The sequence below is a fragment of the Uranotaenia lowii genome, chromosome 2 (assembly GCF_029784155.1).
Source record: "Uranotaenia lowii strain MFRU-FL chromosome 2, ASM2978415v1, whole genome shotgun sequence".
Taxonomy (NCBI): domain Eukaryota; kingdom Metazoa; phylum Arthropoda; class Insecta; order Diptera; family Culicidae; genus Uranotaenia; species Uranotaenia lowii.
This window is the reverse complement of record NC_073692.1, coordinates 357,698,339-357,724,914: the sequence shown is the minus strand read 5'-3', so window position 1 is coordinate 357,724,914 and position 26,576 is coordinate 357,698,339. Positions and strand designations below refer to the sequence as shown.

The window sequence follows — 26,576 nt, the reverse complement described above, 5'->3', positions numbered from 1 at the left end:
TACAAGAAAGGGTCATTCTAGGAGGTTCACAGCTGCATTTAATTCTGTTTTACTCCATTTAATCAACTTTTTTTTAAATTCTAGGGGATATTGAGCAAAATGAGCCTTTTGGGTCAATATATGATAATTTGGTCTACACCTATCGATTCAGACAACATTTTTACATAAATTGGCTTATTTGGTTTGATTGTTTTTTAGCAATGTGGATTGCTACAACGGGAATTATACCGGTACATTTGAAAAACGTAGGGAAAATCGTGCAAAATGAGGCTTTTAAAGTGATTTAATCGAAAAGCGGTGTGGTTCATTCGATTACTCGCCTTTTTTACATTAAGAATGATCTTTTACAAGAATTTTCCATGTGCTGGGCGGTTATAAATGAAATAGGTCTTTTTTTCATAAAAAATCCCCACTGTGCGATGGATGAAGAAGGTGTGCGCCGCCTAATGAGCCGTGTTACCGGAAAAAATCAAGAGTTCCTTCGAAACCGGGATGAATAATTTATCCGTATGTTTTCTTAAAAGTATGAAGAAAATGCTACACTTGTATAAAAAAGATCTTGAATTCAATAATAAATAATTGAAATACAGGGAGTTGTTTTTGTTCCAATACTATTTATATGCCTGAATGAATAAAAAAGTTTTTAAATCATGCAAATATCAAGAAATGTGTTTATAAACTTTAAAGATAGATTTTGGCATCTTTTTATGGGACATACTGTACATATCACCGCCAAGACATCAAGGGCTGGACTACGCAATAGCACGCTCTAAAGCATGGGTGGCCAACGTTTTCAACTGGCGGGCCAAATTTCAGAAATGAGATTGGCTGGCGGGCCAAAAACACAAATTGTTCTTAAGTATTCAGAAAAAAAAAAATTACAGATTTTTGAAAAAGCTATCGAAACATTTGCTTGATCACATCGAGTAAATATGAAGCGTGCCATGTTGCCCGGTTTTTACGGGTTTGCCCGGATATTTAATACAAAATTTGGGAAAAGTCCGATCCGGCTCGATTGCCCGAATTACATTGAAAAATGCTCGGATTAATTCACCTTTTTTGCCAAACCGAACAAAAAAAAATCAAATTGTAATGTAATTTTTTCTATTTATGCATCCAAAGCGAGAATTTTCAAGTAAGTTCTATAAATTTAACCATTAAAGGTTTTGTGGAAGCCTGAAATCGAATTAAAATCTGCTAAAAACTTTTTAAATGGACATTTTTTCAAGTTTTTTTAGCAATTGATATTGCCAGGAGTTTTGGTCGACCATTTTGAAATCAAATGCCCAGATTTTGCCAGGTTTTTTGATAAAAATAATCCGGATTTTTCCGGTCCGGATACGTGCTGAAAAAATTCTGGCAACCGAAGTAGGTATAGATTCATCTTAATACGTCGTTTTTGTTACTTGCATATTTTTACAAATTTTGCTCCATTTGAAAGATAGTATAAATACTACGCAATACGAAATTAATTATGTCTTCCAACTTATGTACGTCAATCTTTTCAAGGCATTAAAAATCTTATCGGTTTACTATGGACAAAAAACAATTTTATGGTCTCCAAATATCAAAAAATTACCCCCCATTTTCCAAGGTTTTTGAGTTCACCGTTTTCCTTCAAAAAAAATGGATAGAAAAATTAAAAAAAAAAACCGCAGAATGGTATTGCTGAAAAAAAAATAGCGTTCACACTTTTGACATTTTAAAGAATATTTTTTTCAACGAACTCTAGTTACATATATCATAAATAATATTGATTTATCAAAGTACGGACCTCAACCTCAATGCAATCCAACTCTTTTCAGATTTTTTAATATCTCGATTTGACAAGTGAATTTGGAAGGCCTTCTATGAACATTATAAAAACGAATTTAAGTCGTTTTTAATCATTGCACCCTTTTCAAGTCAAAATTTTGCATAAAAAAATGTTCTTTGTTTGTCAGTGCCAAACCGGTTCTAATTGAATTTTACTACCCAACAGTAAATTCTGTCTAGTTTTTCATTACTGATGTTCATAAATACAGAGTAAGATTCCAATTAAAATATATTTGGATTTGTTATAATTCTCTTTTCTGTTAAAGATTAGCAAACAATAACAACTTGGAAAAATTTACAGAGCAAACTTTCGATATTTTGCGTAATTTGCAAATGTTTTTAAATTTGGATAGATGAACGAAGTTGTTGAGGTAGAAATCATGTTACGAATGGTTTAAATTGTTGTAAAATTATAATTTGAATTATGATGATGATTATGATTATGAATTATGATTTTGATACGATCCTACTATCTTTCAGAGGCTATCCAAACTCCTCAATATTAAAACTAGAGCCCGCTTGAATGCTCTTCATACCAATGATATGTAGTCACCAAAAACCATTCGGAAAACATTGAAAAATGTGTGATGAAATTTAAAGATAATGTGTCAAATACCGTAGAATATTGATAATTTTTAAATTGTAATTGTAATTGTTTTTTATACAGTGACGGTAATCTTTTTTTGTAAAATAATAAGAGACTCGCAAGCCAAAGGGGTTTAAGTGCAAAATTGATCGATTTTGAAGAAATAATGCCAAACGATTCTCTATATTGATTTTTTTAGATTTTTAAAATTATATTCGCTTACTTTTCCTTCGAAAGAAAATTGCAAATGCTAAAAAAATAATGCTAGTTTTTATACACTTTTATCCCTTTAGTTTATATAACTTCAAAGAGATTTTCAGATCTTTGTTTTGAATTTAGTAAGAGTAGATTTAAATATATTTTTTCCAAATGATATCCGCAGACCAAGAAAACCCATCTTGGCTTTTCCAAAATGAGCTTTGCGGGCCACAAAAAGTTGGTCGCGGGCCACATGTGGCCCGCGGGCCATGGTTTGGCCACCCATGCTCTAAAGCTTGGGGTTTTAAAAATAGGACTTAATGTGGAATTTACGTAAAGGCTAACTCTACGTTTCAGATAAAGATCAATTTCATATATCCTCCCCTCACCATATATTGTCGCTGAACCCTGAACCAGAGTTTTCGTCAACATCAGCGACGGCGACATCACTGACGACATTTCATGTTGACCAGACATCTGTCAAACATCGCCCAAGTGTCGGAACCGAACAAAAGAAAGGGTTTTAATTTAATGATTAATGGCATTTCGGTGAAGTACACATTCTAATAGGAACAATATCGTCAAGAAGTTTTCTCAAGACACGCTCTTGGCTCATTCACAACACCTTTCATGCTTCCTAACCTAATCTATCCGTCTATAATTTCCATTACTTACATTCGATATTCTTCCTGTTAGAATGTATAAATACTTCACCGAAATGCCATTAATCATTAAATTAAAATCATAAATCAGCGGTGATAATCTGTTAACACAAAAGAAAGGGTTGGCGATAGCCGAGGTGTTTGATGGTTTTTTCGATCGTCGCTGGTTGGCAAGGTTGCCGATCACCAGCGCGAAAACTTCGGATTTTAACTGCATCGACAATACCAACGAAAATCACCAACGCACTTTTCCACGAGTTGTGGACCGCAACAGTATACATAGCTAGCAAATTACCTCTTGCCTATATCGAGGAAACGAAATTTGCTTACGCTGCCTTATTTTTTGTGCCATTTTTATTCTCAGATGTTATGGGAAATAATTGATACCCAGTAAAACCAATGCCAAATTACGTTTACCTATACTTTGCAAATTCCATTGGATAAAAACCAATTAAAACTGTTTGTCAAATAGTTTATTCAAAATCATGAAAAACTTAGAACTTCATTTTGAAGTAGCCAGTTGATCTCTACAATTTGCTCATAAACCCAGTTGAAGTTTAAAATGCTTCGGAAGTAATGAAAGCGTTACAAACGGTAACCACTCAAAACTTTCCTCAGCTTCAAATAGTTGCAATTATTGCAAAACTAATGAATTGTACTCTGCCCGTTACGTGAAGGTCACTTTTAAATTCCCGTCGTCGTTATGCCGTCAACAGCATAAGACCGTTTAACATTGCTTTTATCGCCGTTTGCCCATCGAACGTCATCAATTGCTTCTCAAATGGTTTCCTTCCTTTCACTTTCGGTTCGGAAAACCGAAGCATTTAGTAGCTACGTGGTTTTTTTTTGAATCGCTAGTCTAGTCCCGTACCGATTTCTGTTGCATCTGCACATTGGCTAAGAGACCCCTCAAATCGACTCAACTGAACTAAGCTGAATGGCAGTTAGTTCAGAATGGGACGGAAGTCAAGTGGAAGCACGGGACGAGTGAGGGCAAAAATATATACTTTCTCCTCAAAGTTCCAGCCGACCAAAGTCTCGGTCTAGCAGCAGCAGCAGTAATCGTGCAATAATAATAAAAGAAGTTGGTTGAAAAAAAAAAACCGTCTGCGTGTCTGGTTTTGGTTCGGTGTATTATGATCTGAGTCACGTTCATAAAGAGTGGCTACAGGGTCCCCTCAACCATTGATGATTGGGGGAAATGATAGTGGGTTTCTTAGGCCGAGAGAGGTCTATGGTTCAAGAGGTTTTGTAGAAAAATAGTAGTTTCAGCCTACGGCTAGCGGTGTTTCTTCGCAACATTGTTGCGTTGCGGTATAAATCTTTTGATTTTTATGTTTGGTTTTAAGTGCCTGTAAAATTGGCAAACTTTGAAAGATTGGAAATAAGGCAACCATTACATCAGATAAGCCTAAGAAAGACTAATTCATCGATAATCCAACCCGAGTAACAATTCAAGTTTAAACTTTTATAATTCTTTTTATGTTAATGAAAATGTTAATAGTTGAATGAAAATGTTCATAGTTAAATGTTTCACTATTGATCAACTACAGACACCATAGTCATCTGACTTCGTGACTTCACAATATCGGCGCACTAAATATATGAGTTCTTAACCCTTCATTTCATTATTTATTTTTGTTTTTTCTTAAAAATCATTTTAAACAGTTCGATGAGATGTGTACTTCAAGAGAAATAAAATCAATTTTTTTAATACAAAAACTGTGGCAAATTTGTTACTTTATGAAAGGAATCGTTAAATAAATAGACTTAAACTTTTAAGATCTCACTCTCCATTACCAATATTCGAACTCTGTTTTGGTTTCAAATCGCCAATCTTACATCGTAAATATAATTACCTCGGAGCTCTATTTGTTCATTGACCGCATCGAATGTCCCATTGTGTCTACTCGTGGTCTGCTTGGTCATTACTCCAACTCATTTTATCCGTATCATTTAGCCGTGTTGTTGCTGCCAATAGATAACGGGAGCCACTGCAAAACCTTTCTCGGTTTTGAGGCATCCAACCCACGAACGAAACCAATCAGTCGTTCGTTGATGTGTCTGGTACGGTGCATTGCAAATTAAAAAAAAAAAACGGGCGAAAACGGGTTATGTGATTTATGGTTTGTGGTTGAAGTTTATCATCCTTCTGTTTTTTTCCTCTCGTTGATATTCTCAATATTTGAATTCAATTTTTCCGTCTTTCGATCACCACAACTGAATGGAAAATGGCGGTCAAATAACAACAGTAAATAAACGTTTTGCGGGGAGAGAGAGTGCGCAGTAAAATGCTAATAACTATGATTTTTCTTTCTTTCTTATGAAATTTTACGGTTACGAAACATGTTGCTGGCGTGGTGTGGTTGGTGTTTGATTGAAAATAATTTGGCTGCAATCACTTGAAATGGATATGTGATTGGTGCAGGCTACAATAGTAGAGAGAGCGATGAGGTCAGTGACTTTTGAACCGATGAACAGCGGTGCTTTTCTGGTAACAGGTGGAATCATTCGGTAGTTCAATTATTTTCTTCTTTACAAAAAATAAAATTTTGCATGCACGGAAGTCGCAGAAGAATTGGTTTGGTATCTAGGGGAGATGAGGGCATAACTAGCACCCAGGGCATAATAAGCACTCCTTTTTTCCACAAAAGTACGTATTTTCTTAAACAAATTTACATGAGGATTTCTTTCGTACTACCTATAGTATTAATTTTTCACCAAAAAAGAAATATCCTTTTCATTTTTACAGATATATTAAATAATAACCAGCTAGGTTCTCAAGTGACGAAAATATTCTAATTTTTAAGCACCACCAAATAAGCTTTTATGACCTTTAAATCACCTTGATCTGAAATGTACGCACTGATTTTTACTTAAATTTGTTGACCTGGGGTGAACAGAGCACTATTAATCGGGGAAAGATGAGCATTTTCTGCCGTATATTCTAGCAGCGAATTAAACTCGATGAAGTCAACTTATTATTCAGTTGACTTCATCGAGTTGAATTAGAATGATAAATGAAAAAAAAATCACCTTGACCAAGAATCGAACTCGAGTCTACTGATTACCTCTCCGACACCTTACCAATAGGCCAAATCGTCAGATGAAATAAGTCAAGCTGTAGCTCTATTATTCAGTTGACTTCATCGAGTCGAATTTGCTGCTAGATTCCCCGGCAGAAAACGCTCATCGTACCTGGATTAATGGTGATTAAACTGCCCCAGGGGAGTTCTCATTATGCCCCTACAGTGACTGGTTTTCAGCATTCGGCAAAAAATTTTAAAATGCATTTTTAAACGTTTTTATCTACTTTTTAAGTTTCATCCAATTAAGCAATAGACTATTTGAGTGTCTGAACACGAAACAATGATGTAATTCACATATTATAGCTGTTTTCTATGGTTAAATAAGCGTTTTTCTTAAGGTGGCCATTATGCCCTTATTTCCCCTACTTTAATTACACATCTACCATAATTTGAAAGCCTTTTTATTCAGGCGAGGATAACCGCATTTCACGCGTTACACCGCGTTACAGCACGAGTGACTTGTGTTCCTCAATTGAAACGGAGCATTACGAATTCAACACTTATGTGCTTCTCAATTACCGTGCGCATGAGTTTCTCTGAGTGCACTGTGCGGCGTGTACCCAAAAACGTTGCACACGTGTTGCTTGACCGACAAACAGAAGGTCATGGTTGGCATTTATCCTCAGGGCAGCGTATGAGCAGTATGAGCGAGCGTAACTTTATTCCCTGCTCTTCTTAAACTGTACAGAGAGGGAGAACACGCATTTTCCGAAGCTCTGAGCAACTGCTAAAGTGATTTTTTGTAATGTTGAATAAAAAATGTATCAACATCTAGTTTAGTCGCGTTGTTGAGTAATTTATGGGATAATATTTTTAACGTTCATTTTCAAGAGAAGTGTAAATGAGTCTTAATTGGGCAAACGAAAATGAGAAATTTTGAAGACACGAAAACTGCGTTGGACAATCATAATAACAAAAACAGGTGGCAGTCATTCGTTTCGTCGTTTTGAGAGACTGTTTTGTTGGACCTGTGTAAGTATTTAACTCGTACATACTTAAGTTTAACATGTTCTTGGAAAGTAGTGCACTAAATTTTTCGAAACTAGAACCATTTTTTAGAAAGTCCATTTATCATTTTTTAATTTAATTTTGGTTTTTTTAAAATATAATGTACATACAGTTTAAAACATAAAACAAATAGAAAAAAAAAATCAAACTACATTCATTGTTTTAACAATGAATGATTAGTTTCATATGAATCATAGTATTTTTGAAGTTCTGATTAATGATTCGGAAGTGTTTATTTATGTGAATTCTAAATTTTTGTTTCCTTTTTTAAGTTCAGAATACTGGAATCCTAAAGACGAAGGAACGACTGTTTTGGTTGATTTTGTAGGGTTTTTCTCGGTTAGAGTTCTGAAATCGAAATTGAGGAAAATAAATGAATATATTCTGATAACAACCATTTTTAAAATAACTTTCGCATCACATTTACACAAAACTATTAGTTTAAATTTTAAATTTTCTACTTAGAAAATTATCATTTAATTGCTACTGAATTATGAAATCTTAGGTCTTGGAATACTTATGTAATTAAAAAACGAACACAAACACATACAGGATCTCAATGAAACTTGATGTTTCCTCGTAGAGATTCCCTTTTCTTAATTCTAAGCGTACTTCTTTCGAGGATATGATGGCTAGCATCTTACAAATGCTTAAACCACCAACCCTCAGAAAGTGTACTATATGTGCCGTGGCCGGGATTCGATCTCATACCCGCTGGCTTAGAAGACTTGAAGGCTATCCTCTACGCCACGGGCTGGCGGCAAATTGAAACGTTTCAGTCCTGATTTTTATTATATTTACAGGCATGATTGGTCGGCTCCTTCCATACAACAAAGAGCCGGGAGATAACAGCACTGTAGAAAGAGAATTCTAGCCAATAGCGCCCTAGTGTTTCAGTCATATTTATACCTCAGTGTAAATGGAGAAAAAAAAACTTATTTTGACTTCCACCACACAATGTACCAAAAATAATAACGATTTTTCCCACTGTCAGCGTTGTCACACTCATACTCTTATTAGAAAAAAATTGTTTAACTGTTGTTACTATTTACGTGCTCTCAATTTTTAAATAACATTTTCTAATCAAAATCAATTAATTACCTGAAGGGTGTTTAAAAATCCCGAAGCTACTTTTAACTGTGATATTATTTCTCATAATTGACGACCTTCACATAAATATGAGCTCTGACTTTTCTTAATGAAATGTTCAATCGATTTGGTTTCTATTTCCTATTTTAAATTATTATTTGTGTTTTTTTAAATGGTGAATTCTGTACTAGTCTGAACCAAATCCGAAAAATCTGTCTTTTACTTGGACAGAATCTGTACCAAAAATGTATGAAAAAATTTGTACTTTTTTAGGTCAATCTATAATTGTGGCAACCATGCTTATTATTTTTATGGATTTTTTTTCTTGCAAAAATAACTGTCAAAAGTTCGTAGAGCAGCGTCTTTTCTCGAAAACGTACCAAACAAGTTGTGTTTGCTCTCAGTTTCCTCCTCAACACAATGCGCATTAGGTTTTCCGGAGAAGTGAATTCTCTTCATCAGCAAATGTGAATGCTTACTCATTCTTATGGGTTGACAATCTCACTCTTGTTTGCGGTAAAATTGATCTCTCTCTGCACGGCTTGAGAGGAATCCGTCGAGAAAAAAATTGCACTCTCTTTTGAGGGATGAATCATCTTTCGGGATGGAAATCCCGGGAATAAAAAACACTCTCTTTCACTGGACAAGTTGATCTGAGGAGATACGTTATTGAAAACTATGATCCTGAGTTTTAAATGAAAAAACAATCAGTTGAAATTATGGTGCTTTTTTTGAGCTTCCTGTTTTAGTTCTATCAATTTCTAACACTCTCTAAATTTCAATTAAAAAATATTTCAACTATAAATAAAAAATAGTTAAAATATTTCAACGTTAAATAAAACAAATGCTTATCGATATAAAAATTGGATTCCTATTTTAATTCAGCTTAAAACTTGATTAAACATATTAAGGATCGCGAGCAATACTGAATGGAAAAACCCCAAACCCCACATTTTTATATACCTATATTTTAAGCGCCTGAAAAGTAAAAGAACATCCATTTGTGGTTGAAATATATACTTAGTAGTTAGTCCTCTAAGTGTAGTCACTAGCAAAAAGTGAAATACAAGATATGTTTCATTATTATGAAATTCGCATGTTTTGCTGTTTCTTTTTTCCTGATCAATTTACCTAAAAGGGAGATAATTTTTCTATTTTATTACCATCTTACTACAATAATGCCTTCATAAAAGTTGTATATCATTCAATTTTAAAAACATTATATAAAATGGCAAAGCTCTATCTTTTGAAACAGCTTGTTATGAAGACTTTTTTTTCTAAACTAACCTCATAAAACTAAAATTTCGTTTAACTTATTTTTGAATCGAGTTTTGAGGCCTAGTTTAAAGTTGTGATAGTTGTAAAACTGCACAACTTTATTGTGAAGTCTCTATTTTAAAGTTTAATTTTGAGTGATTTCATTTTAAAATAAAATGTTTTCAACCTTCAATATCTCTGAAAGTTGCAAACAAAACGAAACAAAGTTTTCGAAACAAAATAAAAATCGATGTAAAAAATAAGTAGACTTAAGTGCCAAACAACGTTTTAACTTTGTAATAAATGTTTTAAAATCGACCTCTAGCAAAATTTTTGAAGTTTTGATTGATTGAAAGATAAAAAATTTATTTAAAATCCGTGTTTTTTTATAAAGGTGTGTTAGTTTATTAGTATCTTATGATGAATTTTACTAGAAACTAATGAATTTTAGAATTATCGAGCGTCAAAATATACGAATCCAGGACACCAGGTATTTAAAAAAAGTTTTATATAATAGAAATTAAATAAGATGTTTGCTGTGTGAGTATTAATCAGTATTCAAAAACTACTGGACAGCAGGTTGAATTATTTGAAGAGATAAAAAACACTCATTTGAACTTTAGGACTAAAACCAAACTCCAGCCAACCCTTTTTATGAATTCTGACTATGCTTCCTACAGTCAGATTTAATATGAGCAAAATGTTAAACTAGTGAATAAATTACAATAAGTAAGAAAATAGGAGTGTGTGAAGCGCAAATTATTATGTAGGATAAAAATTTTCGACCACGTGGCGAGGAACACTCAGAACAATACCAGGGATGCCAATTTGATGAATTTTTTTTTAATCTTGGGCCACTCCTTCGCCACTCCAAAAAAGGCTGTGTATAGCATAAGCATTCTAGATTACCAGGTTTTATCCGGGCTTTCCCGGATTTTCAAAGACAAAAAAGAGGAATGCCAGGTTTGGCGGTTGCCCGGATTTCGGGGAAAAAAGCACGAATTTTGCCGGAATTTATCCAAAATTTTAGCAAAATCAAAACCAAAAGCTCCAGTAAAGTTAACAGAATTTATGATTTTTGCGTCAAAATAACAAATTTTGTCAAGCTTTCTTCATCGAACCATTGTTGGTATTATAAATTAGATATCATTGCCACTGAGGTGCCTCGATGAAAAAAAGTAATATTTCATGTCTTAACTTTTCAACTTTTTAAACTTTATGAGAAATACCACGTTTTTGGCCGGATTTATCCGGTTTGGTTTGGAGAGTTTCAAGTTCCAATGCCCAGATTTGCTCCCCCTGGATATGTTCTGGAAAAAATAGTTTAGTGCCATTTTGGATTTGGTTACTGTCGCATAAATATCAAAAAATCTTCATTAATTTCACATAAATTTGAAATGAAAGTATAATTACAACTTAGAAAAAACTAAATTTTGGTATTGGTTGTGTATAAGGAAGTTGGCATAAGCCTGAAAGCGGATTTTCAAAATATATATGGCACCCTTGTGAGGTAACGGGGTAGTTCGTTTATTTTTTTTTCACTTATGTAGCAATCAGAATCATCTAGTGATTATTTGTTAAGAGATACTTGAACGAAATACTAACGTATTTAAACTCAAATTCTTTCACACGTTTTCGGCTATTTTTTGTACTAATCCCGAACTCTGTTCTCTGTGAGATTAGCAAGATTTTGACATTTAAGCCTCAAAAAGTCCACGATCTCGTTTTTCGTGTTTTAAACCACTATCCAGTGGCACGAAATAATTGAGCCTAAAGCTTAAAAAAGTCATCTTTTCGACTAAAAATTCGAAATTCGAAATTACTAAAATGACTCAAATGATTAAATGATTGAAATGACTCATATAAAAAAAAAATACTAAAATCATTAGAATTATTGAAATTGGCAAAATTACTAAAATAGTTAAAATTACTAGGATTAAAAAATACTCAAATTAATAATAACACTAAATTGACCAAAATAGTCATTAATAGTCAAAAATAAACTAAAATGTTTTAGCCAGTTGTTAAAATAACTAAAAGTTATTGAAATGACTAAAATGGCTAATATGACCAAAATAACTATTTTTTTTTAAATGACCAAAATGATGGAAATAACTGAAATGACTAAAATAATTAAAATAACTTAAATAGTAGTTTTCAGTAAATTCAGTAAACTGATTGCTACTAAGTTAAAAATTAAAAATAAAATGAAAATTTTAATTTAAAAATGATCTTGGAATTACCAGCATTAAAACGAATTCATTGAAGTTTGAATTTTTTTTGAAAAACTCAAAATATCTTGTAAGAAATCTCATATCCGTTCGTCTGAATTCGAAAAAAGTTTGCATTGATCTTCTTCAGGAGAAATAGAATAGTTTAAAAAATTAATTGTGTAAAGTCGTGCAGCGAAAGTATTGTTTTATTACTCTCCTAATTAAGATTTTTCCACATTTTTTTGAGTTCAAATAACTATGCTGCAAATTGCAAATAAACTAAATCATTTGAAAATAGAATTTTTCTTAAGCTTTTCATGAGTAGGTTATTCAATTTTTGCATGCCTGTCACAAATTTTGTCCGGAAACTAAAACTGACTGTCGAAAACTAGAAATTTGCAATGGTATTGAAAAAAGGGCAAAAAATTGAATTTGCACTCTTTTGGTCATCAAAAAGTGCTAAACATGTAGAAAATTGCTAATTTCATCATATGAACTCCTTTTGGATTTTGAAATAAAATTAAGGCAAAAACTGTCGAAAACTAGATACTTTACCTTAGAAAAAAAATAAAAATAATAAAAAAAATTACAATACAGTAAAATATGACTAAATTAAAAAAAAAACGGATCAAATAAACATGATCGCCAGAATAATCTAAATTGTGAAAACAATCTATATAATTGAAAATCTCTTATTATTTAAACCAATGAAACTTTCTAAATTGTCATTGGGTAGAATCGACACAATTCATCGAATTGATGAGCTCAAAGCCAAAATTATCAAAAATGACAAGTTAAAAAAAATAGCAAAGAAATTTTACAATTTTGAAAATTTTAAACATTTTGATAATTTTGACAATTTATACAAACTAAATAATAAATGATACTAAACTATCAATATTGTCCAAATTGTAGAGTTTGACAGTTTTGATTTTTTATTACAATCTCCACAATTTTTTAATTTTTTTTTTTACAATTTTTACAATTTGTCAAAATTATTATAATTGTTAAAATTTCCAAAATTGTAAAAATTTTCAGAATGTTGAAAATCGACGAAATAGACAGAATGATCAAAATTGACTGAATGGAGAAAAAGGCAAATTCGACATAATTGTCAAAATTTGATAAAATCTATAAAGTTGTCAGAACTGATACAAATACAAAATCGCCAAAATTGCGAGATTGGAAAAAATGTCGTGCCTAACTGAAAAAATAGACAAAATTATCGAAATTGAAAAAAAATGTCAAAATAATTTTAACAAAATTGATAAAACTGACAAAATTGCCAAAATTGATGAAATTTACAAAATTATCAAAATACATAACATTGACGGAACTGAAAAAAATGGCAAATTTGGCAATTTCGATAAAATTGACAGTTTTCAATTTTTTTTAAATTTACACCATTTTCACTTTTTTTTTTATTTTGATAAAATTTCCATATTTGTTAAAATTGAAACTATTGACGAAGTTGACAAAATTGACAAAAGTATAAAAATTGGTCGAATTGTTAAAATTGGAAAAATTGGAAAAATTGACAAAATAATACACTGATAATTGTGTATTTCTTTTTGAATACATACAATTCAGACCATTTTGACAATTTCGACTTATTTGACAATTATTTCAATATTAACGATTTGTATTGTATTTCAATTGCAAAAATCTTAATATTTTTGAAAAGTTGGAAAAAAAATTAAATTTCGACAATTTGGAATTATTTAAAATTTTGATAGTTTTTGCAATTTAGATTTTTTTTTTATTTTGATAGTTTTTGCAATTTGAACAATGCAACTGTTTTGAAAATTTTGACAATTTGGACAATTTGGACAATATTATTGATTTTTCTTTAGATTGACTATAGTAGATATATAAATGTTAAAATTTTCAGAACCGGTAAAATTTCCAAAAAGTGTCGAATTTATAAAACGGATCAAAATTGACAAAATTATCTTATATACAAATATGTATGTCGAAATTGAAGAAATCGTACAAACATATGAATATTTTCAAAATTGTCTAATTCTTTTTACAAATCGATCATTGTTGTGCATTTCTAACAATATTAAAATTTTGATTTTTTCATTAATTATCAAATCTTAAAAATTAACAGAAAATTGCTGCAAAAGTTATCATAACAAATTTAAGATTTGTATTTCACGTGTAGAATATGTTGTCCAGGCTAAAAATATTCTAAATGGAAAAAAATTGCGACTAGTTTATGTCAGTTTTTGTGTATTTTTTCTTTATAAAACTATCTGTTTACATTTTGTTTCGTACGACGTAATGAAAACTCACGCGAAAAATGTGTACGTAAATTTTAAGATCAAAACGATGGGTGGATTCTTATTGTTGTCGGTCACTGTAGTTCTGCCATGTATCCGGATTTACCAAAATAAGGGCTCAGTTCTGAAGAACTTTCCTAGAGCACATGTTTTGAAATTAGCACAATTAAATAATGTGCTACAAAAATTTAGGTTCCCACAGAAATCATAGATAAATGTATAATTTCACAGAATTTTGAGCAAATTTCCATCACAATATTCACAATAATCACAGATTTCTCAGATTTTTTAAATTTTGTTACGTATTCTTAAAATTAGACTTTACTAAATTTTTAAATTTGATTTTTCTCAAGTGAAATGTAAAAAAGACTCAATTATTCATGACTTTTTCAAGAAATTCAAGCTATTCCCATCACAGAAAACACTCACAGTTGCAGAAAGTCAGATTTTGTTTTCGTAAAAACACAGATTTTTTTCAGCAACCTTTGTTCCCACCATCAGAATGGTAGCTAGTGAAATGCGGTTGAAATTTTCTCAGCGAGACTCCGAAAGCTCAAACATGAATTATTTTTGGACGTTTGTCTCCCATACCAATAGAACTTAAGAAGATAACTTTCATCGTACCATTAAAAAATATATAATTGATATTTGCAAATATTCGAATGCCAATGACTTGTATCCGGGAAGTATCATAAATAAACAAAGAACAATCGTGAGATTTATAATGAAAAACTACGTCAATCCATTCTATGAATCAGTGAGAAAAACATCTGATTAAAATTCGTACCAATCCGGCCAATCGAATCATGGATCAAAAATCTCATCTCATCCGAAAAAGGAACGTCCACCAATCTTGTGACTGCTGACGAACAACAACAATTTGAAGGTGAACTTGTTTCGCCGATCTCCGGGATTCTTTTTTCTTTCATCATTGTGGTATTTTTTTTTTGTTCGTGTTCCGTTTGTTCCGTCCATTGGACTTCTTATGATTAATTATTTGTGCTGATCATGTTGCGGGATTGTTCAGTTCCATTTTGATCCTCGTCTGAACTGTAAATTATTGGAGGTTTTGTCTGCGTTCGTCATGGCATCGTTGAAGTTTCTATTAAATGGGATGTTTTTTTTAGTATTGGCTGTTGATGATTTATCAATTCGAAAGTTATCTATTCTAAAAATTTTTACAACATACACGTGGCTCGAAAATACAAAGTTGATCCAAATTGTTACACAAACCAAAACATGTTTCTAATTGCTTATTTTTTCCTTTTGTCTTACAGGAATTCCAACGGATAAATCAATAGACTTCAACGCTCAGTAAGCGACGAACCTACGGCTTTTTTTGTGGCGCAACTAAACCCAGCTAAAGTGCGCTGAAAATGTCCCCGAATTACGTCACCCAGTTCCAAACGCAGTGTCACCGAAACGTCAACCCAAATATATCGAAATTCGATTTTTATATTATTACATAAAAAGCGAATCGACCGCGGGGCGGGTTTGGTGAAAAGCAGCAAAGTCGCGATTCGAACGCAGAGAAAGAAGAAAACCCAAAAAGAGAGTGAAAAGAAAACCGATCAAAACATGAAAAAAGAATCAACTTTGCTCGATGCAGCAAACGACGACGGCGTGTGTGTGTTGTATTATTGCACAAAACGGCCCAAAGGCGAAAAGAAATTCCAATATTACGTCAAGCGTGTTAAGTGTTGAGTTGAGCGAGCTCGCGACGAATCGCGGAGACGCAATTTGCATAAATATTGAGTCAAGTGTGTGGGATATAAAAAAAAGTGCGACTTCTGGCGATGCATTTTGAAGGAGAAGAAAAAGTCAACGATTTCCATTTCATAACTCGCGAAATGTGTTGAGTGATGAAGAAGATGTGTCAAACGTGACAACTGATAGTGGGAGTTTGCGAAAGAAATATACGAGTTCCAGTTTTTGACTGACTCTGTCAGAGGAAAGATAGTCAACGAGTGAATTGAGAAAAAAAGGTGCAAATCAAATACAGAAACTAGCACCTTAACAGTTAAAACACGACTCACAACAAGCACATGATATCGCCGGAAGGTCCAGTGAAGTGTTGGTCGTGAATAAGCTCTGATCCCGGAGAGAGAGAATTAACTCTCGCACGTTTTCGTTTCGTGCGGCCCCCCTCTGAATGAGGGCTTCCAATAAATAATGACGTCATTTGCAGCAGCCATTAGAAGCTGCAGCTGCTTCGCCGGGAGGCAACGTCATCGCTGGTTGACGTTCGTGCTCACGGCATGGGCAGTGATAGGATCGATTCCGGTTATAGGTAAGTTCTCGGATGAATGTTTGACCATCTGAAACAACTTTATTTTTTCAAATCAATTTTTTTCTGGGTGTCGGTAATCCCTGTAGTTGTCAATTAATCAAAAACACCTTTGAAATAAATATTACATGTTTTATTTATCGGCTTGAATTTCAAAGCATCATTATAAATCATTTTGATAACTGATAAACTTATAAACCTAAATGAAAACTAGAAACAGATTTTGAGTAATTTTACTATCCTTAACTCAATATAAATATTAATACATAACATTACAACTTTTCCTGTAAATTCAAAAAAAAATCTCATTTCTTAATTACTCACTTAATTACAACTTTGTTCAAGACCAAGGAGCATTTAGAAAAGGTAGTTTCAAGTCATCCCTGCTCTAGTATTGGTACAGACTGTGACATCGCAATCACGAACAATCTGTTAATTTACTAAGAAACTTGCTTTTTTCGTTGATAATTCGTACAATCTGCTGGAAATTTTCCACTTTGAAAACATGCTTTTCTATAAAGATTCTTGCTCTTCAAGATCGCTACAAAAAAGTAGGATTTTCGAGTAACTTTTCTATAAATAAAACTATCGAAGTTCGAAAAAGTGGTGGATTTTCCCTTTTTCAATTTGCAAAACTATGAAATTAGTTCAAAGTCTTTCATGAAAATGTTAAATTCAGTGAAGTTTAAGCTCCATATTACAATAAAGTAATCAAAACACAAATTTTTATACAAAACCACAATCTTTTACCAATCATTAATTGATGTTAATTGTTCTACATAAGAATTGTACATGGTAAACAACACAACCTTATTTAATTAAATATTCTTTGGTTTAAGACTGCAAAAAGTTTTGATTTTAGGGGATTTTTTTCTAATATCTGAAAATTTGCATCGTCTTCTGATCTTCTCCAAAATTTTTACGACTTAAAAACACATGTGTCTTTTCATATTTCTTACATTTTTATTTTTCGAGATCGATTCGGTTGGATTTTTTAGTAAATAGTTTTTTTAGGTTTTATTTTTAACACTTATGGCATTCGTGTCTAGTAAATAAAATAAAACTATATTTTAATCTGAAAAATTGTTAATAAGATTTAAATTGTGTCTAAAAGTACTATCTGCATCACCGTTACTTCTGCGAAAAATACCATTGTATAGCCCAAATGATGATGCAACTTTCATCTGAAAAAAAAAACCAAAGTAGGATAAAAACTCCTTTAGGAGTTATGAAAGATTTAATGACAATGAATCTTTTTTATGTGCAGCGAAAATAAACAAGAGTCGAACACTTGCACTCACATATGAAGGTAGCGCGCCCTTTTAACAACGTGGGATCAAATTTACTTATTGATGCAGGTGAAAAATACTGTTTTTTCGTACTTTGTAGAGTATTTGCAGCAAAACTGACTGCAAGTGTCATCCAAGCCCTTGGCAGCTTTACAGTTCAGTCGAGTTTCGTGTACATGTTCCAAAATTTCAGATGTCACATCCCGTACCGCTTGTTTTTCGAGTCATGAATATGGAAAGGGCGTATCTTAAAATGTGGTGCGAATCAGGCAAACTCAAATGAAGAATAAAACAGCTTCATCAGAAATTATTATTCTCATTAAAAATTCTATCGATTTACTATTTGTAATGGTACAGTTTTTTTCATTTAACGGTTACAGTTTTTTTTCTATAATGTGACTATTTTATAATTCTAAAATATTCATATGCATCGCAGTTTATGAAAATCGCTTGATGATTGTTGTGGTAAAGTTGTATTTCATATGTTTTGTGTACGATTGTCCCCTATTGTTTTGGTGGGGGGGGGGGCGGGGTACTTGTCCCAAAATAGTACCAGATATCAGTCAGTTGTTTTAATCAGCCTAGAAGTTTTAGACTTAATGAATGACACACAGATTAACGTCCTATTAATTAAATAACCTATTTCAATATGCGTCCTTCCGACATGTTAAGTTGCTCGATTTTTGGTTTGACAGATCCAGAGAATCAGAAAAAACTGTAAAAAACATGATTTGTATGGGTAGCGTCAAGTTGGCATGGGGCATAGTCATTTTAAACGTACAAGGTAGGCTATTCTGCTATCTTTAAACGTATTGGTATGCGTCTCCGAAAAATAGTCAACGAAAAACCTGGAAAATGTATTGAATTTATCAGAAACTCACACTTTTCTTAAAATTGACAAGCATTAAAATTATGAGAAAAATATGCACTGGTGAATTTTAATGCAACGAATAATATTTGGCTTTCCAGCTAAAGGTAGTATGTAATGAGCTTTATGTCGATTTAAAATTAAAGTTTTGTGATATTTTTACCTTGAATGATATTTTTCTTGGGCGATTTGAATAAAAATTAAAAAATAGACTTCTATCACAGAAAAATGAACTATAATAATTTATCAAATTTTCAACACAGACAGAAAGAAATATTATATCGTTTGCTTTTAACAAAGAAGGACGGTGATGATTTTTTTTTTGAATACTCATTATTTATGGTCCGGAAATCCAATTCAAAAAATATTTTCTGATGAGCCTGCAGAATCAATCTTCAACCCGAAACTCTGTACAAAGGAATCGGACGACTATCGACGGAGAAAATAATAATATTGATTGCGTGAAAATGGACAGGTGTGAGCTCTGGAGGCCGGGGAGGGTTTTTTTCATGGTTTGAGACCCCTCCTCCTTTCTGAAAGGGGAAGGGGGTCACCCAAACAAAAGTTACATGGTTGCATAACTCGGGAACTGAACAATAAAATGGAACCAAATTAAGCATGGTAGTGTATTTGGATAAGGGGAATGTTTGCATGACTGTTTGGTACCCCTCCCTCCTATTGGTGGGGTAGGAAGGGCAGAGTAATTCGAGTACTAATCGAACAAATCGCACCAAATTTGGCATGGGGGGCGTATTTGGATACGAAATCTGTTTCCATGATACCTTGAGACCCTTTCCTCTCTCCAATGGTAAGATAGAAAGATGAGAGGGGCCATGCATTCATTTTTTTTTTGCATTACTTGAGAACTCAATGAGCACGTGGACCAAATTCGATATGACTAGTATTTGGGCACGATGAGTTTTCCAATGATGGTTTGAGGCCCCTTCCTTGCTTCAGTGGAAAAATAGCCCCTCTTTCTATTTTGTATGGGATGCTCCCTGAGCTACTTGAGCATTAGAAATTCCTCAATGGTGATTTAAATACCCTCCTAGTTACGAGAAATCTCTTTATGATGATTTGAAGTTCCTCCCTCTTTTGATTAGAATGATATAGAGTGAGGGGGGGGGGGCTCCCATGAAATTATTTCATAGTTCGAAAAGAAAAAGATCAAATGGAACCAAATTCGGCATGGAAGAATATTTGGGCACGAGAAATCTATCTATGATTAATCGAGGCCCCTCTCGTCTTCCAGGGGACTTAAAATCACACATTCAATTGCGGATACTCATCACAGTCAATTCGTATCGCGTCACAATCTTCTACAAACTTGTTTGTCATTGTTTGAACTACAATTCCTGAAATTTTGAGCTTTCTAGCGTACTGGAAACATATATTAGAACACAAAGAGTGAAAGTATGTCGATTTTTCATACATTTTGCCAAAAATCTCCATACAAATTTCAAGTCCTTTGCGCCAGCTCGTGCTTCTGCCAAATTACCTGAAACCTTCAGAAAATCATTTTTTCACTTAAAGGCACCAGGATTATTATTAAGATGTATGGGCCAGTCTAGTGTACATACACGGAGCTTTCAAGTGAGGTTAAACGCAATGGCCTACCTGTTATTTCCAAGTACCCCTGTTTAGAGGTTGGTTTCATCCAATAATTTAACAGTGTATTCGTTTATGCCGTTCGTTTGTTCAGGCGCTCAGTTTTGCATCGATAGTTCCCCAGATTTGATCTGAAAATGGACGATGGAACACTGAAGATTCTGCCAGTGTTGTGGATGAGCGTTTGAGCGAGTGAGGTAGGAATACACTGACGAAGAATTATGTTCGTTCTTGTATGATCGAGCGCAAAACTGAGCGAATGGAGAAAACGAATACGGTAAAATACCATATTTTCAATGTCATTCCAGTGGGTTTAACCTAGGGTTACCAGACCCCGCAACACCAAAAAGAGTACATTGAGATCATTTACCCAAAAAGTCAGGAGAAACGATATAACTCCGGTTTTCTGAGCTCCCAGCCATCAGGTTGATACAAGATCCATTTAATTATCGAGCTTTGCTCGTGGATGATATGCTAAACAGAAGGAAAAGAATGTACATATTTAGAATTATCTGAGGAAGCCCCTAAAACCTCGAATAAGTGGGGTTCTACTGTAACTGGAAACCGAGATATTTTCATTCAAAAAAATTCTGTCAATTTGTTGAGGTTTTGCAAAAGTTGGATTATTCGAAGAAATAGCAGTATTGAGAAGTTATGTTGACAAAACACAAAAAAAAACATTATAAAACAATTCATTTTAAAAAGAGCTTTTTTTATTGACGCGTACATTTACTTTGCAATCATTATTTGGCATTAGACACGAATTCCATAATGTTGATAAAGTGTAAAAAATAAAAGCTAAAAACATTTTCAAATTTGTGCGCATATAAGCATATTACCTAAATTGTGTTCAAATTGATTTCTGTTTGCATACTCAAAGGCGCTTATTGACTTCAATACGACTAAAAATGCATGTTAATGAATACAAGATGATAAAGTAATATGCTGTAAGTCGTATTCCTTTCATATTTTTAGCATGAGATGTAAAAAACCTCCTAAAATGGAAAAAGTACGTATACTCAGGAAAATTCTTATTATAATTTTGATAAGATGCATCTTATGAACAGCTTTTAAGAGTGTAAAATAATGTTTCATAAGAGTCTTATGAAATTCTTTCAATTTTCATACGATGTTCTTATGAAAAATAGAAAAAACGGTATTATGAAAAAATGATGAACACATTCATTCATAGCATCACTTTTTTTTTTCATCATCTAACAGTACGAAGCAATCGCCAGTTCATAGTTATTATAGTTATTTCCTTCAATGTTGAATGTTATTGTTATCTCCGGAATGGTAAGTTCGATTTGATGTTTTTGGTGTGAACGTTTAATATATTAGTAAACTAAAATACATTATTTGTTTACTTTTCAGCAAGCTGATCGGCAAAAAATGAAAGGTCGAAGATTAAGATGCGGCGAAAAAAAAATTTGATGGAGCCGTCTGTTGATGCGCTGCTGATGGTGACCATGAAGGATTTAATTTTAAACAAATTTGGCAAACAATAAAGTGACTGTTTTCAGCGTAAAATATCTAGAATTTTTCTTATTAGAAAGGGATTTACTGTTTCCATAAGAATCTCTTATGAAAAGCAACAACCTCTCATTGAAGTAGGCGTTCATCTTCAGAATTCATTCGCGTCATAAAACAATCTTATGAATTTCATTAATTTTTCTTATGGCGCCACTTCATAAGAGAATCTTATGGAATACATAATAGTATTTTTCTGAGTGTAGGTTTTTCAGATCAAATGTCTTGCAACAAAAAAAAATGTACATTTGGTAAAATTTCACAAAAAGAAGAGTACGCCCATTTCTCGACTGAAAAAGAGTACATGTACTCTTAAAAGAGTACGTATGGTAACCCTAGTTCAACCTCCACTCCATGGAGATTTTTTCCAAGTAAATTTTCAGTTCCAGAAATGAATTTTCCATAAATAGTAACGTTAAATTACTTCATCCCAAACGGTGTTTAAAAATAAATGTTAAAAAATGTCAGAAAATTGGATCGCCTCCGACGGTATTTAGCCTACCTTACCTGATCAGAGAAGCACTTAAAAAACGATACTCAAATCTATCTCAGAAAGATATTTAAATCTGATCCAGTAATAGTTTTGATATGAGATTTGTTGTTTAGGTTTTTTCGAAAACAGAATCATACTTTTGATGAAAGGAATTTTATCAAACGCACTTTTGAGACTTTAAGATGAAATTTATTGATTAACCTATATGAATGAAAATAATATTATGTATAATGTATAATATGTATAATAATAATATGTATTTAAGACATTGTTTCATGTACAGTACCGTTCATAATTGTATAGAAATTGGAAGCACGCGCAATGTCACTTCGACTTTGAACTTCCATAACTTTTGACTCTGATGATGTTTTTTGATCAAATTTTCTGCGTTAGATAGATTAACTATCACACTATTATATCACAAAATTTGAACTTTCTGGAGTTTGTGTGGCCTGAGATACAGTCATTCTACGAAAATCGGACTTTTTGGACTTTTCTCATTCATACTGCAATATCTCAGGAACTACACTACATTTTTTGTTGAAATTTTGCAGAGTGATTGTTGAAATATAAAGTAAGCATGTCTGAAGTTTTCGGAAAGTTTTATCGATGGGATCAAAAGTTACGGGAATTACAATTTTTCAGGCATGAACCTAAAAATGCGATTTCTATAGAATTTTGGACGATTCATGAGAACATAATCGTTTCCATCCACAAATCATTCAAAAAATGTCTGGCAAAAGCAATGATGAAATGAAAAAATGTAATAAAAGGTCTATTTGTGTTTTGAAATCAGAATCTCGCAATATTGTTTTGATTTTTTGGTTAAAATAGATTTACTGGTTGTTAAACATAAAATAGGAGTTTCCTATGAAAACAATCGTCCAAAATTCTATAGAAATCGCATTTTTAGGTTCATGCCTGAAAAATTGTACCCGCGTAACTTTTGATCCCATCGATAAAACTTTTCAAAAACTTCAGACATGATAGCTTTACATTTCAACAATCACTCGGCAAAATTTCAACAAAAAGTGTAGCGCAGTTTCTGAGATATTACAGTTTGAATGAGAAAAGTCCAAAAAGTCCGATTTTCGTAGAATGACTGTATCTCAGGCCATACAAACTCCAGAAAGCTCAAATTTTGTGGTATAATAGTGTGATAGTTGATCTATCTAACACAGAAAATTTGATCAAAAAATATCATCAGAGTCGAAAGTTATGGAAGTTCAAAGTCGAAGTGACAGTGCGCGTGCTTCCAATTTCTATACAATTATGAACGGTACTGTATATACTCAATCTGTGTACTTTATTTGACAGAAGTATGAGTCGAAAGAAAAATGCTGGGAAGTACTGCTGTTTTTTTGTTTTGATCTGCCTGGTCTATTGTATTTTGATAGTATTCCTTTCTAGTACCGTAAACTGGGGGAACTTTGATCACCGGGGTAGCTTTGATCAACATGAAATTCTATCAGATAATCATCATCAACAAAGTAAAAACTTTGAATTTCTGAAAACTGTTTACAACGTTCGAAAGACTATAATTTGAGTTACAAATAAGCTAAATTTTGTTTTTATTAGAAGATTTTTTATATTACTTTAAATGTAATTTTAAAATTTTAAAATATCTGGTTTTCCGAAGGCTCACAAACAAACATCTCTCCTGCTGATCAAATTTATGGGTTGTTTTATGTGAAAGTTCAACTTTTTTCATTGTTTAAGTTTAGTTTTATTTTTTTTTATGGTCATTTGGTGATAATTTTTGGATTTGAAAAAAAAAACGGTGATTTTCCATGAGAAAACCCGTATAGTAAAAATAGCTTAAACCCTATCAAATGGTTAAATTTGAAGAAAAAAAGAACATGGGAACAGTGCGAGGACCTAGGCAATTGCATGAAAGCAAAATTTCATTTGTTTTTGAGGCTAACAAAAAAAGAGAAATTTGTACATGTATGCAGCAACATTGTCCATCTTTTGATTATAAATGTTTTTGAAAAAAAAAACCTTGTAAAAATCAGTTTAGTCCTAACAAAAATTACTGTTTTTAATGTTTATGCCTTCTGTACTAAATGGCATCAAACCAATAATTTTGAAGATGATGAGGTACGTAAAAACCATTGTGATCAAAGTTACCCCAAATCTCGAAATCTGGTTTTGTAACAAACATTTAATTATAACCACCAATGTCGTTTGAATTTACTGCAATCAATGATCATGTTTTATACTCCTCGCCTCAGTAAGTGTTTTAAAACTTTTATGTTTTACCAAAAAGCAACCCCTTTCAAAATATTTAAAAATGAATGAAAAAAGTGATCAAAGTTCCCCCAGTTTACGGTATTCATTCTAATTTCAGTGCATCAGGTAAATCTTTATGTAGTAATTTATGTGTAATCATTTTGATTGAATTATAACAACGGTTGATATTATTAAGTTATGGTTGCATACACTTTTTGATATAATTTGAGATATTTTAAATTTTAACATCCTACGAGTAATAAATTATAATTTGTCCAGATAGCAAAAAAAATAATATCAAAATATCTCATCTTGATATAATTTAGTTTTACTCTTCTGATCGGTTTTCCATATTTTTATAAAAAAAAATCATAATCGATAAATATTCTTACTATAAAGGACATCACAACCGTTCTCCAATTTCTCGGACATCCCACATTCGTCAAATCACGCTCCACTTCGTCTAATCACCTCGCTCTTTGCGCCCCTGCTTGTCTCGCTCCTACAGGATTCGCAACATGTCCCGTCCAGCCATCACCACCTTCTGGATACTGGGCTCGCCGGAGAGTCGCGAGAGCTCATAATTCATCCTTCGCCTCCACACTCCGTTCTCCTTCACGAGACCAAAGATAGTTTTTAAAACTCGTCGCTAGAATACTCCTAGTGTGCGCAGGTCCTCCTCGAGCAATATCCATGTCACGTGCCTGTAAAGAACAAGGGGTCTTATGAGCGTCATGTAGCTACAGGTTACACTTCGTTCTTCTCGACCGCAGTTGCTTGTGGGGTCCATAATAGGCACGACTTACGCTGATCATTTGCGGCCAGTCTTAAGTCCATGTCCCAAAGAACATGCTTAAAGGGTGATACTGTCAAAATTTGGTCAATATCAACTTGACGTATTTCTTTCAATTTTGCATTTAAAAAAACCTGAACACTTCTCATTTTGAAGGTGTGTGTGTGTAGAATGTTGCTACTATTTTGATTTTGGAATTCACTCTTCAGTTGTCAAAATGCCGTCCAAGGAAGAAGAGCAGCGTATCAAAATTTTGCTCGCGCATCGCGAAAATCCGAGCTACTCGCACGCAAAGCTGGCAAAATCGCTAAAAGTTGCCAAATCAACCGTTACAAATGTAATTAAAGTGTTTGGGGAACGTTTGTCGACAGCCAGGAAGTCTGGATCGGGGGGAAATCGAAAACCGGAAGCCGCTGAGATGACAAAGAGAGTTGCCGGTAGTTTCAAGCGAATTCCTAACCTCTCTCTCCGAGATGCCGCAAATTAGCTGGGTGTATCGTCTACAACCGTGCATCGAGCCAAAAAATGAGCCGGTCTATCGATTTACAAGAAGGTAGTGACTCCAAATCGCGATGATAAACAAAATACGACGGCCAAAGCGCGATCCCGGAGGCTGTACACGACGATGCTGACGAAGTTTGACTGCGTGGTAATAGACGACGAAACCTACGTCAAAGCCGACTACAAGCAGCTTCTGAGACAGGAGTTTTATACGGCAAAAAGAAGAGAAAGGTAGCAGATAGTTTCAAGCACATGAAACTGTCAAAGTTCGCAAAGAAATATCTGGTTTGGCAAGCCATCTGTACCTGTGGCTTGAAAAGCAGCACTTTCATAGCTTCTGGGACTGTCAACCAAGAAATTTGCGTGAAAAAGTGTTTGAATAAACGTCTGCTGCCTTTCCTGAAGAAACACGGTTGTTCCGTACTGTTTTGGCCGGATTTGGCATCTTGCCATAACGGTAAAAAGGCCATGGAGTGGTACGCCGCCAACAACGTGCAGGTGGTTCCCAAGGACAAGAACCCTCCCAACACGCCCGAGCTCCGCCCAATTGAGAAATACTGGGCTATTGTCAAGCGGAACCTAAAGAAGACCAAAGAAAATGCTGAGGATGAGCAGCAGTTCAAGGCAAACTGGCTTTCTGCGGTGAAGAAGGTGGACAAGGTGGCTGTACAAAATCTAATGGCAGGGGTTAAGCGTAAGGCCCGGCAATTCGGATTTGGAAAAGCGGAAGCCTAACTGAATATTTTTCCTGAATTTTATACTAATTAAACTTG

The 26,576-nt window shown here is 33.4% G+C and overlaps 1 protein-coding gene across 2 annotated transcripts in view; it reads left to right on the top strand.

Moving 5' to 3' along the window:
- LOC129743965 (tyrosine kinase receptor Cad96Ca) overlaps nt 1-26,576 on the top strand; it is a 69,345-nt gene that overhangs the window by 8,711 nt on the left and 34,058 nt on the right. For both annotated transcript variants that reach the window (XM_055736223.1, XM_055736222.1), the window contains exon 2: nt 15,480-16,492. In XM_055736223.1, the coding sequence (XP_055592198.1) occupies nt 16,375-16,492 (118 nt within the window). In that variant the 5' untranslated portion in view covers nt 15,480-16,374. The remainder of the gene's footprint in view (nt 1-15,479; nt 16,493-26,576) is intronic.